The sequence below is a fragment of the Schistocerca serialis genome, chromosome 3 (genome assembly GCF_023864345.2).
Source record: "Schistocerca serialis cubense isolate TAMUIC-IGC-003099 chromosome 3, iqSchSeri2.2, whole genome shotgun sequence".
In the NCBI taxonomy this organism is placed as follows: Eukaryota; Metazoa; Arthropoda; class Insecta; order Orthoptera; family Acrididae; genus Schistocerca; species Schistocerca serialis.
Window position 1 is genome coordinate 517,394,461 of NC_064640.1, and position 16,446 is coordinate 517,410,906.

General features: G+C 45.1%; 1 protein-coding gene across 2 annotated transcripts in view; it reads right to left on the minus strand.

The window, feature by feature from the left end:
* LOC126469528 (translation initiation factor IF-2-like) overlaps positions 1–16,446 on the minus strand; it is a 68,361-nt gene that overhangs the window by 18,844 nt on the left and 33,071 nt on the right. For both annotated transcript variants that reach the window (XM_050096647.1, XM_050096646.1), the window contains exons 2-4: positions 11,655–11,924; positions 7,254–7,505; positions 6,062–6,168 (exon numbers count right to left, since the gene is read on the minus strand). In XM_050096647.1, the coding sequence (XP_049952604.1) occupies positions 6,062–6,168; positions 7,254–7,505; positions 11,655–11,924 (629 nt within the window). The remainder of the gene's footprint in view (positions 1–6,061; positions 6,169–7,253; positions 7,506–11,654; positions 11,925–16,446) is intronic.

The window sequence follows — 16,446 nt, forward strand, 5'->3', positions numbered from 1 at the left end:
CTTACACACTACTTAACCTACATTATCCGAAGGATAAACACACACACCCATGCCCGAGGGAGGACTCTAACCTCCGCCGGGACCAGCCGCACAGTCCATGACTGCAGCGCCTAAGACTGCTCGGGTAATCCCGCGCGGCTACGTTTAATAGAGCGATGATTTACATCTACAATATGTTCATTTAGAAGCCACAAGTAAATTAAAAGAATATTCTACTACTATGGAATGCTGGTGATTCACATGTTGGGAAAATCGACACCCTTTGAAGAAAGAGGTGGAAGGCCAAAATTAAATGTGGTACGGGTTAACGGAGTAGTAATAATGAAACTTACTTTTGATTCATTCACCGAAGTGGCGTGGTGCCACGTCAAGTTTCACACATGGCTTCGTCCGGAATTCACGCACTATTAACGGTCCGGTCACACCAATTCTGTAATTTTATCTGATTAACAACCGAACACTGAGGTTTTCCCAAAACTATAGGGTTGCTTTCAGTTAAACATTCGTTACAATAGCCAGTGTAGACGGAAAAATATTTACCGTTAGGGTGTCAAGATTTATAGAAATAATGTTCAGTCTATGCGCTGCAGGATTTGCGTTCGTACCAGTGTTAATGCCATGTCTTGCCGTTAGGACCAGTGCTGGTACGGCGACGAAGAGCTAAAACACAAACATCAGTGTGTATTACAGTTGTAAACATTCAACATGAGTCTGGACGCACTGAGGAGGGCTTCACTGTTGAAGCTACTTCACCAAAACAACAGCAGTAATGCTGCTGCTCTTCTCGAGTATCGACGCATTACGGAGAGATCCTCTTTCCCCATCGGAACTGAAGAACGTGGTTCGGAAGTTAGAATTAACTGGCGATTTGGGAATTTGCTCCCGGTAGAGGCCAATGACCAACTACTATACCAATTGTTGAAGCAGTTACTGTTGCAATGACTGATAATGCTGCACGCAATCTGCGATCTTCAAGCTGTGCACGAGTTGTCACGACAGCTGAACATTCCGTGGTTCACCATTGGGAAAGTGCTGCAAACAATAGTGAAACGGTATCTCGTGTGGGGTTCCAGGCTGTCGCGGGTACTGATGGAGTCATCCACGCAAGTTTCAAGAGCATGATTGTTGGGAGAGGAGAGTGGAGGATGGCAAGCTTGTTTCTGATTAGTCTAGAGAGAAAGGGGAGGGAGTGCCATTTGTGCCACCATAATTGTCGCTCGCGTCGGAGGCGTTCATTTCAACTGAAGGCATTGAAATATCAGTGAAACTACACATCGTATCAAAGAAGGTCAGAATTCCAATTTGTCTGTCTCTGAGGAGGACACCCAACGATACCAGAGTCGACATCTCACCCTACACAGTGCGCGGGTGTCCAGGGAAACTTTGAAATCTTTAGTGGGAACCCATGCTTTTTATTGCAGATCACGATTCTACAGCAAACTCTAAATACTTTTTGTCCGAAGCATTTTCTTTGTTTCGCCATATATGGCACTGTAATTGGAGGAATAGAAATGAGTACACAGTCGTAATTTATGACATGCTACTCAATGGCTCTTGAACATCCAATGGCACGTGTGACCCCACTTTAATGCTGCGGGGGTAGGACAGGACAGTCTTTCATAACTGCTAATTGGAAACCCCATACGCAAAGTTGTATTCCTCCGATATATCGAACAGGGGACTGCTCGACACGCCACTGTGCCCGTGGCTCGAGGCGAACGCTACTCTACTTTGTCAATTATGGTATGTGTTCAATACACTTAGGTATCCGCTTTTCAAATGACATAGGACACCAGTACCATATCTGCGGGGATGTCAGCACATATGTTTCTGATGCGGGCGACCATGTCTTCAAGATCTTTTGGCACTTGCTAGTACGCTTTATCTTTTAAATATCTCCAGCCACCTCTGGCGTACCACCGACCAGTGTAAACATGGCGTAATACCTCCCGTGCGTCAACTGCGTAATGCGCTAGGCAACCGTAATCATATCCTTTGTCTAACGGCCAGCGCAACATCCAGCAGCAGAAGCGATACTTCCTATCCCAAAAACGTTCGATATCTACGTCGATTCAACGTGCTGTCAATACAATACGGACGGACCAATGCGTTTGTTCCCCTCGATGACACACCATACGTTAACCGATCAAGGGCGTTGATGGTCAGCTTGCCGTAACCAGTGGGGATTGTCTACACTACGGTAATATATATGTCGGTTAACGCTGCCAAGGGTTTGTGAATGTAGACTCATCGGAAAACCATACCTCGGCGAGGAACGTGGGGGTCGTGTGCATCTGCTGACGCGCCTATTCACATAACACTGCCCGGTTACTGAAATAGGCCCCATGGAGTTCTTCAAGCAATGACACGTGGTATGGATATTATTTATGACGATGTAGTATTGTGACAATGCTACCTACGGACATACAGGAATCGTAGTATAATTGGCGGGCTCTTACCCATGGGTTGTGGTGCACTACCGCTAGTGTAGCTATTTCATTAGCATCTCCTGTAACACGTGGTTTCGTTTCCTTTTTCCGGTCTGTGCGCTGCAATCAGACATAAAGGCGTCCACAGCCTTATAAAAGAACGAATGACAGCGAGCTGTCTCAGGGAAACGCTTGGCATACAAGGCAACATCAGCCTCAACATTCCTCCTACTTTCTCTGTAAATAAGGATCATATCAGTCTTTCCTTCTGTGGTTGCAACATTCATCATTCACTTGCACATCTGTTGTCCGAATTGTAGGTAGGTGTGCAGGCAATAAACAATGCTCAAGTATTGTAATGTTTAGAGTTGCTATCTGTTCTACGTCTGCACGATACGTGAGCAACGGTCACAGTGTACTGACTGTTGTTATACATCGTAGTTCGCTACACGGCCACTGTGGCGCTTCGAGTAGTCCCCTGTCCGACATGTCGGAGGAATACAGCGTTGCGATTGCGGTTTCCGATTAGAAGTTATGAAATATTGGCCTGTCCTACCCTCGCAGAATGGAGGTGGGGTGCCACGTGCCACTGGATATTGAAGGGTCATTGCAGAGTATGTCGTAAATTACGATTGTGTACCGACTTTTACTCCTTCGATCACAGCGTCATCTGTGGCGAAACGAGGAAAATAATTCGGACAAAACGTATGTAGACTTTGCCGAAGAATCGTAATCTGCAATAAAAAGCGGGGAGTACCATTAAAGATTTTAAAATTGCCCCCACCACCCAGGCACGGTGTGGGGTCGAGTTTGGTTTCGTTGGATGTCCCCTTCCAATACAACAGATTGGAATTATAACGCTTCTGGATCTGATGTGTATTTTTCGAGATATTTCAATGTCTTCCGTGAAAATGAACATCCTGTATTGTTTAAGTAGTGTCAATTTCTCTACCATGCCTAGGAAACGGTCTGGCGTAGTCTTTGGCAGACATGTGGTTCTCTCTAGTTTTCGACCTGGCGGCTGGGATCACATGATGAATACCGTACCCTATCGTCTATATCGAACAAGTACAGGGGACAAGTTCATCGTAATGTAGGTGTGTGTTTCTAGCAGTCTTTTGATATTTCTACCGATGTGTTGTGATCCGTTTGCCATTATTAGTGCAGAACGAGAGAGCCCTTGGCCGGAACTGATATAGCAGCAGGGGCATCCAACTGGCCCAGTTCGAGGACTTAACTGATAAACCACTTGTCCCTCCGACGTATGTTGCAGTTCGCAGCAAATTCTTGCTTTGCCTTCCACGCTTGTGGTGTGTTGGGCGTCTTCGTTCTGGACTGTATTCTCGTTGTTCTCTACGCAGTTTCTTCGGCGCTACCTAAACAGTAAGCAGATGCGGCCGTCGTGTGGTGACGCTGCTCGGCAGTTTGCAGCACAGTCTGTATACCTTGCTGTTGCGGGACCGTCCAACACGTTCTTAGGTGCAGGTGGTCACTTTCAAACGGTCTCGAAGCCGAGGAACTTCTGCCACGTCATAAAGTGGTGTGACAGGAAAATCATATGGCAGTTGCAGAGCCAGCCGAATGGCACGACTCTGCACGGTCTGAAGCGTTTTCAGGTGTGTGTCGGCAGCGAATACCTAATGACGAAAGCGTACCCAAGGATAGGACAGAGCAGAGCCTTGTACAGCGTAACGCCCAGCCGCGAGGAAAGCCTCGAGTTCGAAATCAGTAAGGGGTAGAGTTTGGTGAGTCTGCTCCTGGCTTTTTTCTTCACCACCTGAACGTGTGGGAGCCAAGTAAGACGGCGGTCGATGGTGACGCCGAGATATTGTGCCGTAAGACGCCATGGGACGGCACTTCCACCGACGAGGATAGGTGACACGCGTGCAAAATGATTCAAATGGCTCTGAGCACTATGGGACTCAACTTCTGAGGTCATTAGTCCCCTAGAACTTAGAACTAGTTAAACCTAACTAACCTAAGGACATTACACACATCCATGCCCGAGGCAGGATTCGAACCTGCGACCGTAGCGGTCTCGCGGTTCCAGACTGCAGCGCCTAGAACTGCACGGCCACTTGGGCCGGCGACACGCGTGCAGGGATGATGCGCCTGGCCACCAACAGGAACGGCGTTTTTGCGCCGTTGAACTGGAGACAGCATTGACGCCCCATGCTGCAAGTGTGTCGACAGCGAGTTGTAATCTACGGCGCAGTACATGGCCGTTCAGACTTCTGCTGTAGAGCGTCGTATCGTCTGCGTAAAGAGTGAGCTGTACGAGATCGACCTTCGGTGCGTCTGAGGTGTACGAGTACAGAGCCCTGCGGCATGCCTGCAGTAATTAGACGAACGGTGGGCAAGATATTTGCAGCTCCCACGCTAAATGTCCATCCCTCGGCGTAGACATTGATGAGGTGAACGTGTGACGCTGGTATCCCAAGTTGAAGAAGTTTGAACAAGAGCCCACGGTACCCAAACTCACGTTTTCATTTTCCACTAGTATGTGAGATTTGATTAATCGATTCCCAGTGGATGAACTACGAGAAAAGATTAGACGGTACTAGGAACGAGACGTTATTGAGTATTAGATGTAAATGAGCATTTTTTTAGAGAATGTGAGACAATATGTATATTAAGCAATAGGATGCTAGTAGTAACATCTAAAGCCCAGCAGTAATGGACAGCACGGAACATACTGAATGAACAAAAGGAGCAAATAATGCTGACATCTGGAAAATTGTGCAACATAGGAGATACACTCATTACGCAAACGTAAAAACTGTTCGAACTAGATGATACTGAAAAGAACGTACCCCGCCTCCGATCCCGAAGTCACTGTAAAAATGTAGGCATTTTACCGGACGATGCAACGGAACCCAAGGCATGTCGTACAAGAACAGTGGTAGGTAAAGGCTATGAGATGAGATACACAACTTTTTCTCTTTACGAAAGGTGTTGCAGAAAATGAAAATCCTTATCCGCAACGATAACTGCAGGTATGACGAGTATGAAAGGTAATTTAGTACGAAAATATACGTGACACCATTCTACATATCATGATATACACGAATAACCGATTGATTTGTAGATGGTCGTGAACATTAACCAAGATCTTTGAAATTTAATCTCAAGAATGAAAAACATAGCATCGAAGCTAAATGTGGTGGAGGGGGTCGAAGGGAAAAGTAATTATAGTGAGGAACCAGGTGCTGGGGAAAAAGAACAGTAACACAATTATATAAAAGTTATAATTTGCTGCCTGACAATCACTAGGTCCGATAAAATGACATCCTTAACTCAGCCACATTCTGTTCTCGCACGGAGAGACGGCCACTGAAAACATGAAAGTATTTGGATGCGAAGTTGCACAGCTACCTTACATTTAGTACTGCAGTTTGTAAATTACGTGATCGAAATACCTGAAGAACTTCTCGTTCGTTGTAGGTGCAATGTGATGGACATAGTTTGGTAAAGAGTAGATGAAGCATTACCTCGGAAACTGTGGATAACTGCTTAAAGAATGCCGAAATAGTTCTAAAAAAATTCCAAAACCCGCGTGACAATCGATACCGCAACCAAGACGGCGTTTGTGAGTGTATCAACGTTGTGTCATCTATAGTGCTGTTACTTACATCGTGTGTATCGCTCTCGAACAACGGTATGGAATCGTCATATTCCACAATCAGGTCTTCGTCAGATCCCTGCGCCAACACCACATCAGCACTGCCTGCATTTTCACCTGAAAGGAGAAACAGAGACAATGTTCCAATAAAGAAACATTCTGCAAGTTCAGTCCGTTCTTTACATAAGCTGTAATCTACTGTATAAACTAACGCACATCTGACTTGGAGCTGCTAGTATGGATTGGACTATTAAAAGATAAGATCCGTGAAGTTGGTTTGCGATTTTTGATAGGTGCTTTGGTTGTACACATGTTGGAACAAAAGGGATAGGATTCGTTGCATGTTTTACAGGTGGGAAGAGATTTCAGATTAGAACAGTCTTTGTGAAGTTGTCAGTGTGGACAGGTGGGAAGGACTGAGGGTTCCTACATTTACTGGTGAAGTGATCACTATACAGTAGGCAATGGGGGCGTCGGATGGATTAGGACTGGCGAATCCTAGTTCAGTTGCATAGCGTTTGAAGTATAGGAAGGCTCCGCTATGGATTAGTATGGATTAGGTGGCCAGTGGTGTCTGCTGATTCGGTGAAAGGAGTAAATAAGCATGGCTGTGGTTCTTATGAGTGCAAAATGATGCAAATTTCGAGGTAGGGATTGGAATTTAATTCCCGCACAACCTTTCTACGGTGATCTCAGGGTTTACGTAACCGACAACATCAATGAGGATCGGTGGGCAATGAGGCAAATGTGGTTTTGACCCGCAAGGGACAGCAGGGTGAAGATGGCATGAGTACAAACAGGAGACCTACTGGCGTAGATTGTTGATGGGATTGGAATCAGTGGATTTTATGATAGCTGAGTTTCTCCTGGGAATTCTTTTGAAATAGAGTGTTTGATTATAGATTTCTTAGAGGAAAGTCTTTGGGTTTAGGAATTTGGCTTCCGATCTGGATAACAAAGGTTTATGTGTTTGGAAGATTTGGTTGAAAGTATAGGTAGCTGGATTATTGATGGACGGTTGAGAGGAAGTATTCTGGGTGGATGTTGCGACCATGTGGTCTGTAACCCCTTATCGTTTGAGATTTTAAGCCGTTTTGAAAAATGGGCGTGTGCGCTGTTACATTTCGGAGGCTTACTAGGGATATGGGATGGGATTTATTGGACAGTGGAAGATAAGAGGTAAGTATCGATTCGAATGTTACCTAGAAACGGCAATTTCGGCACTGCGGAGATGATGATCTGTTCATTTGGTACTGCAGTACAGGGTGCAGATGCTGGCGACAGTGGTGCTAATGGTGCTGTGTCTGTCAGAGATGCTGGTGGCGTTGGTGGCTGTGTTGATATTGGCGGTAGTGGTGGTTCAGCTGATGTCTTGGGCTGTTCAGCTGCTGCTGCCGCCAATGGTGCCGATGCCGCTGATGGTGCCAATGCCGCCAATGCACAGTGGTCTGGATCTGAAAAAAAGTGATAGTTACTGAATAAGTTGACTATTATAGAATCTTGTAGAGGAGGCTCTAGTGCATGTTACTTAAATAGGAAAGTAGCGTATCTTTGATACTCGAGACGCTACGTTAGCTCAAAGTTACTGTTCTCGGCACAACGTTAACGAGAGGTAATGACTCATAAATATCACCCTTATTGGAAGCGTGTGTAACTTTTTACTCAGTTTTGTTTGATTGAGGGTAGTAGGGTAGGTATGTAGAATACTCGTATTAGCGTATATCATGTTTTCATTGACTTACACTACAGCGTGTTAGAAATCCATGTCAAATATGTGACTATGAAATGATCTATCTCGTAAAACTAAAATTAGAAAAACAGATATGTATTCAGCGTTACTCAGGAATTTTCGTCGTGACGCTTTTAACTTATACTGATTTGTAGTAGAACGTGAAAGTAATTTCTGACCTTCTCTGTCTCTCTACTTGTGACGTTAGAAATACACGACGCCGAGGCACACTGGGCAGTTGTTTTGATAGGATATGTCGACTGCTACTACACTGTTGCGTTTCTTTATCATTTCAATATACACTATTTGATCAAAAGTATCCGGTTACCCCAAAAAACATACGTTTTTCATATTAGGTGCATTGTGCTGCCACCTATTGCCAGGTACTCCATATCAGCGACCTCAGTAGTCATTACACATTGTAAGAGAGCAGAATTGGGTGCTCTGTGGAACTCACAGACTTCGACCGTGGGTTCACTTGTGTCATACGTCTCTACACGAGATTTCCACACTCCTAAACATTCCTAGGTCCACTATTTCCGATGTGATAGTGAAGTGGAAACGTGATGGGCCACAAAAGCATACAGGCTGACCTCGTCTGTTGACTGACAGAGACCGCAGACAGATGAAGAGGGTTGTAATGTGTAATAGGCAGACATCTATCCAGACCATCACACAGGAATTCCAAACTGCATCAGGGTGCAATGCAAGTACTATGACAGTGAAGCGGAATGTGGTAAAACTTGGTTTTCAAGGTCGAGCGGTTGCTCATAAGCCACACATCACGCCGTAAATGCCAAACGACGCCTCGCTTGCTGAAAGGAATGTAATCATTTTACGATTGAAGAGTGGAAAAACGTTGTGTGAAGTGACAAATCACAGTAAACAATGTCGTGATCCGATGGCAGGGTGTGGGTATGGCGAATGCCCGATGAACCTCATCTGCCAGCGTGTGTTGTGCCATCAGCAGAATTCAGAGGCGGTGGTGTTATGGTGTGGTCGTGTTTTCCAAAGTGTTCAAATGTGTGTGAATTCCTAAGGGACCAAACTGCTGAGATCATCGGTCCCTACCCTTACACACTACTTAAACTAAATTATGCTAAGAACAACACACACACCCATGCCCGAGGGAGGACTCGAACCTCCGGCGGGAGGAGCCGCGCAATCCGTGACATGGCGCCTCAAACCTCGCGGCCACTCCGCGCGGTGTGTTTATCATGGAGGGGGGCTTGGACCCCTTGTTGTTTTAAGTGGCACTGTCGCAGCACAGGCCTACAATGATGTTTTAAGCCCCTTCTTGCTTCCAACTGTTGAAGAGCAATTCGGAGATGGCGATTGCATCTTTCGACCTGTTCATAATGCACGGCCTTTGGAGGAGTGGTTACACGACATTCCTGTAATGGACTGGCTAGCACAGAGTCTGACCTGAATCCCACAGAACACCTTTGGGATGTTCCCAGAATGAGATTTTTCACTCTGCAGCGGAGTATGCGCTGGTATGAAACTGCCTGAGGTCATCGGTCCCTAGGCTCTCGGTCCGGCACACAGTTTGATCTGCCAGGAAGTTTCATCTTTGGGATGTTTTGTAATACCGACTTCGTGCCAGGCCTCACCGACAGACATCGAAGCCTCTCCTCAGTGCAGCACTCCTTGAAGAATGGGCTGCCATTCCCCAAGAAACCTTCCAGCACATGATTGAACATATGCCTGCGAGAATGGAAGCTGTCATCATGGCTAAGGGTGGGCAAACATCATATCGAATTCCACCATTAACGATGGAGGGCGCCACGAACTTGTAAGTCATTTTCAGACAGGTGTCCGGATACTTTTGATCACATAGTGTATATATACCAGATTATTTATTTTAACGTGTCTTTAAATTTTTATCGTTTTTGTAAAATATCTGCCAATTCGAAGACAGCGATAACTAGTACATCGAAACCAGAATCCACGGAATGGAAGAAGCATGGTTGATCAAATATGTTCAATCAAGAAACAGATTGAAGCAAAAGAAGACAAGCCTCTGATTAATATAACAGGAGTTGTCGCTGGCTAATCAAATGAGCCTTTGTTACTCCATTGCCACTAAAGTTCCCAGTATTCTCAATGAAACCTTGACAAAGTCACCATTGCACACTGATAAATAAAAATCAGCGTTAAAATATCAGCAACACACACAGTAGTAAAACGTCTGCCGATGACGCATTTTCCGAAGTCGTCGACGTAAAGTTATGTAAATGCTAGTACATGATTATTAGGAATTCAATGAAAAAACACAATGCTCTTATCTAACCCATTTACGAAAAAATGGTAGAAGCTGAATTCGGTGTCACCTATCAGAGATATACATAATCGAACTCGTTCCAAAGTCAAAGTACAAATACACTTAAATCACATCAGAAAGTATTTTATATGTTCAATGTCAGGTTGATTTAAAAATAGGATTTAGGTATGTCTTCGGCACAGCGAACACAAACAAAAGTTACTAATGGAAGTGATACGGACGTTAATGTTTATTACATCATTGGTTCTACTGCATCTAGACAGTCTATTACAAAAAAGGTAGTGATACGGAGAAATCCTACCCTTTGTCACTTCGGTTTCGTAGACCAACAAGGCTACAATTTTTATATGGAAACACAGAGTCTACTTCAAATGACAAAAAATATATTGACGATCAGATTGTGTCACTAGTTCGTTTCAAATCATTTGCGATTGTAAAGTAATAGTAATTCATTATCAAATAGTTTTCACAGCGAACTTTTACATCATCCATGCGTTTCTAACAGTGTGTAGCAAACAGCTAAACATTTTAATAATCTCGATTTTGTAAAAAATATAGTGATACATGTTTCCAATATACGTTACGGATTATCAACCTTACATGCCTACATTCGTTGCTTTGAGTGTTTACTTCACCTTGGATATAAACTTGCGAGTAAAAAAATTGGCAGTTGCGATCAACGGAAGACAAAAATCGCTTTGAGAGTAGGGAAAAAACAATTCACAAGGGGTTTCAAAGGCAGCTAGGGCTTCTTGTTGATCGCTGAAAGGCTGGGTATAGGAACTCCAACGACAGCAACACTGCTCGTCATTTTTTTCAGTAATCATCAATGTTGCACAAATCCTGGGGCTGGACGAAGATTCTGTTCACGTTTCGCGTTATCTTGAAGGTCGTGCCGTGTGCCTATAAGTTGAGCTTCGAAAAATTTAAAAAACCGTTGTCGTGATACTGTGAAAGTGTACGTAGACAAGTTCCCTTGGTATTACATGTATATGACAGTTCATAAAGTCCTACTGCCCGGTGCCTAGACAACAGAATCAAGAATATTGCAAGAAGGTTAGTTATCTGAAATTTCTCAGGAAACTGGAAGTAAGGCCAAAACAAATATCGTGCAGGGTTATCCAGGAAAAATTCAAGCACAAATTCAATGGAAGATGTGTTACGTTGCTTCCCGGTATCTTCAGATCCTCTTGTTTTGAGCATGAGCAAAATTATACCCAGAAACAGTAAAAAATTGTCAACGGACGCCCCAGAGCTTTTGCTTTTTCCTGATGATGAGTATGAAAAATTTCTTACAAATTCCTGATAAGTATGATACGGACTTTGATTTGAAACTTGATAACTATCCCGACACTGAGAGCGGGTGATTTTTATTATGTTTTCTGATTTACATTTTTTAAAGTGTACATATTATTACATAATAGCTGGTATGTTAACAGTTTTCAAAATATTATAAACATTACTTATCATTTTTAATTTTGAAACTATAATATGAAGTTTCCAATCAGCGACCTCAAAAACCTTATATAAAAATACAGGTTTAAATCTAAAGGTTTTTCTATTTTTGGTCAACTCTTCTGACATACAAACCATTGTGTGATGCCTGTGATGCCACCGATGGCTGCAATGTCACTGACGAAGTACCGGACGGTGACGAAGGGCCGGACGCTGACGAAGGGCAGGACGCAGATGGACTGGACCCTGACGATGGGCCGGACCCTGATGATGGGCCAGACCCTGCTGATGGGCCACATCCTGCAGATCCTGATGATGGGCTGGACCCTGATGATGGGCCGGACCCTGCTGATGGGCCGGACTCTGCGGCTGTGGCTGATTCTGTTGCTTCTTTCGTTCTTGCGGCTGAAAATTTCAAAGTTCTGGTTACATTATGCTGTAAGAGAAACAACCGCACAACCACAATTAACATGCAAGTGAACAATAGATGAAAACATAGACACAAACACAGAAGCAATTCATGTACAGATACCAGCAGTTACTGACGACCAGTGAGCACAAGATGAGAGGCATCTAGCCAAAACCAGAAGGTGACCATGATGGAAAGTAGCCAGAGAAGTAGAAGAACGTAAATTAGATCTCAAAAGCGAGAACATGCACTCTCAAACCGACGTCCATTGAAAAAGAACGTTCTTGTGCTACAACGCGTGGAGGGAATTGGCCAACACAGCCTCTCCCGGCGTAAATCTGTAGTAGTAAGCAATTTTACCTAAAATTCCTTAGGTTCTTTGACATTTGTAGTGCGAGGCAGAACTGTGACTGTAGCGATATGATAACATGGAGGGTTAACACCTTTCAAAGAAATCTCAAATTCCAACTACAATACGAATGTTTGAGGAGAGATTAATGTTTAACGTCCCGCAGACAACAAGGTCATTAGAGACGAAGAACACGCTCGGATCAGGGAAGGATGCGGAAGGAAATCGGCCGTGCCTTTTCAAAGGGAAGATCCCAGAATTTGCCTAAAGAAATTTAGGGGAATCTCGGAAAACCTAAATCAGAATGGACGGACGCGGGTTTGAACCATCGTCTTCCCGAATGCGAGTCCAGTGCGCTAACCAATGCGTCACCTCGCTCGGTCATGTTTGAAAAAGCTGACTTGGTCAAGTTGCATATCCACTCTGCAGTATGTAAGACCATGAACAAGGGACGTAAATTACGTAAATTCTCGTCCATGGATGAACTCATCACGACGACGTCATCGAGGTAATTGACGGACTCTGGAATGGACAACATCAGTCGTTCCAAGAAACGCTGAAAAATCGCCGGGGGCGCTAGCCACACCGAACGAGAGGTGCTGATATAGGTACAACCCGAGGCGCGTGTTAATTACAAGGAACTGTTTAGAATCCTCAGATAAATCAGTTTTGAAGAAAAGCTTTCTGCTAGCGAGTTTAGCCAATAACTCGTCCGGATGGAGCAAAGGTTGGGTGTCAATAATAGATTGAGTGTCAACTGAAACTTTAAAGCCAGCTCAAAGGCGAACCTGACAGGTAGGTTTCTTAACAGTCACGAGACGTAAACAACTTACTCGATGTAATAGACTGTCCAATTCTAATTTAAAACCACTTGAATACGACGCGCAAGGGAAAAGCGCGGCCGCCCAATACGTTTCAGAGTAATGTGGACTTCAAAATTAGTGGCCCGACCTAAACCATCCGACAAAAGGGACGAATGGAAAAATCAAAAGTACTGAAAGCATCCAGACCGAACAAATTTGAGATACCAGCATCATCTACTACCAAAATGTCAAGGAACTAACGACAATTTATATAAGGTGGGCGGCGTAAACTGCCCCACAATTTGAATATGCGGCTCGTTGTAACTCACCAAATGTCGAGTAACTGGAGACAACGACGGAGATCCAAAATCCACAGAAGTTTGTAAGTTCAGTAAAATCATGGCTGCACCCATGTCCACTTGTAGTGGGGGAATTTGCCCATCACTCGCACTGCGATAAATAGTTTTTTGTTGTGATTCTTAAGCATTAGAGGCAACTGACACACGTGACCATTTCTACAGGAAGGGGCTGAGGACGACCCGCAGACGCTGAATGTCTTTTTTCCTACAGTTGTTGCACGTCGCCCAGTGCTTAGATCACGCGGCCCAAACATGTTGCGCGAAACAGAATGGGGAAGACGGGCGCTCGGCGGAGCGCTGCCGTTGCTGTCGTTTTTGGCATGTCGATGTCTGACGGCCAGCAGCAGGAGTCACCGAGACGGTGTCACACTAAGCCTCAATCTGGTCACTAGCAGCACGAGATACCTCGAAAGATTGAGCAATATTTACCACTTCAGCCAAAGATGACTTCTAGTGCGTGTTGACGCACCTCCTTGTCAGGAGCCAACCGAATGATGACGTCACTGACCATAGAATCATCACGGGAGTCGTGATGAACATCGGTAGCAATCTGCGACCGGAGTTCGACCGCCCAAGCGCGGTAGTACTTGTGGACAACGATAGAACATTACAAGTTGGCATTTACGGTGAACCAACACTTTCTGTCGAACGGAAGCGACTCGGGTCGCTGGACCGGGGATAGCTGGCACAACAATTGGTAGATCCGAGCAGAAATACAAGAAAGAAACAAAGCGTTACGTATGTTTGTATCAGTGACGTCAGGTGTTACCACAGCCGCTTCTCGTAAGCCTATTAGTCTTCGGCCGTATCCACGTATGGGAGAAATGGCGGCGGGTAAGCCGTCGGCGTGAAAGACTCACTAGGCAGTGCTCCCGACAGGTTCGAGGTAGCAACCGCCAGAGCCTGCTGCTGCTGCTACTCGAGGAGAGATTGAAGCACTGCCCCCATGGACAGAAGAACCGAAGGAGGAACTAAACAAACTGAGCACGTGGAAGTGAGAACCTTATTCATAGTCGGTTCTGTCGTCAACACTGTGGCCACACCGAACCAATGAAAATTCTTGATCCACATACAAGTGAACAATAGTTGAGAACATGCACGTAAACATGCCCTCCGGTAGACGGCGCTGCAGATAGTTCTCCGTGAATACAACTCATGGGGTCCACCACAGGTCGCCGCTGCTGGCCTGCCCAAGCAGTTGCTGCTGCTGGAATATTCGAAGAGTAGCGTGCCGGTGCCTGGTGTCGAGGCCTGTATTAAGTACACGGCTATAGCAGTTAACGCTTTATACACTGAGAAAAACAGAGAGGGATGGGAGGATGTCAAAATACGACAACGATGTGAGGGCAGTGGCTGTGATTGAACTGTTTGTACATGAGACGGTGCTACCGTCCCACGTCGTTCTTCGTGTAACACGTCTGAGTGGAACAATGTGTCAGAGGCGGGCGGTAGCGACTATGGTGACGACTACGACGACGGGGGAGATTCCTTTAACCGGCTTCAGCGGGGCGGCGATTCCCGGTCTTAAGGCGGTTAGATTACGCCTGGCAGTGGCGATATCTTCCAACAACGGTCTACCAGAAGACCGGAGGCACCAGGTGACCAGTGGCAGCGACGTTGACGATGACTTCTTCGAACAGTGCTAGCAAAACCGTGAATCCACTTGTTTCTCGTGCACATTCATACGGCCCCTTGTAAAATCTTGACACCATGTCTGACATTTCACTAACACAGCATACCTGCCCCATATAGTAGGCACAGCTCCTGAGCACTCTGAGTAACGATTTTGTAAGTCAATATTGTCTGCTACCTCTAAAAGCCAGATGATTATTAAGTAACGATAGTTACATTTATGACATCCCAAAGAACGACACATGTTACTGTACTCCTGCAACCTCATTCAGAGCTGCAAACATTTAACTGTAACTAAACGGCTCTTTCTTTCGAATAGGCTTCGTACAATTATTTCTTTCACGATCCTTCCGTGAACAGAACGATAAGAAGTGTCAATGTCTAGCACAATGAACGTATTTTGGGCTATGTTGAAGAGTATAAATGTTGACATAAAGCGCTAAAACATGGATCCCAAACGGGGAGATGGTCTTTGCGAATAGCGCCATAATTGTTGAGCTACGTACCTGCAATATCAGCTACTATATGTCGCCAAATGTTGTGGGATCACCGGGACACGAGTCGGTCATCAGCTGCTAACGAGTGGCTAAAATGGCTCTGAGCACTATGGGACTTAACTTCTGAGGTCATCAGTCCCCTAGAACTTAGAACTACTTGAACCTAACTAACCTAAGGACATCACACACATCCATGCCCGAGGCAGGATTCGAACCTGCGACCGTAGCGGTCGCGCGGTTCCAGACTGTAGCGACTAGAACCGCTCGGCCACTACAGCCGGCTGTTAAAGAGTATGGGGTGCGTTTGTCTCAGTACAGTTCTGGCAGAAATGTGTTCTTGAAACCCCACGTTCAAATCAGCGGTAATCCAACTTTCAGCAGATAGTCGATCGGCTCGTATGGAACTGCAGGGGCGACGCGAATTCCGCTTGACAGACACTTCTGGTCGTTGTGTGTGCCGCTTAATGTATGTAGAGACATCGTCTTTTCGATATTTTAGATCCATCCTACACAATTTTTATCTCGGAAATCCGAGTTCTTGTGTAATCTTTTATATGCTATGGCTCAAGCGTCTAGTACCAACTATCAGCCCACGTTCAGAGTCGGTTAAGGAGCACGCCGTCATGACATTCACTGCACACTTCCCTGTAACTAATTTCTCGGATATCGCACAATGCGATATATCTAGTAATAACGTTCGGCCACCATACACAGTATATCCTCAGTGGGATAGCTCTACTGCAACGTTTAACCACCCAGCTCAATAGAGACACGAGACATTGATAATGTTGACAATTTTAGACCTATTTCTATGCCATCGGTGTTTGCTAAAGTTATCGAGAAGGTTGTATATACAAGGTTACTGGAGCATTTACATT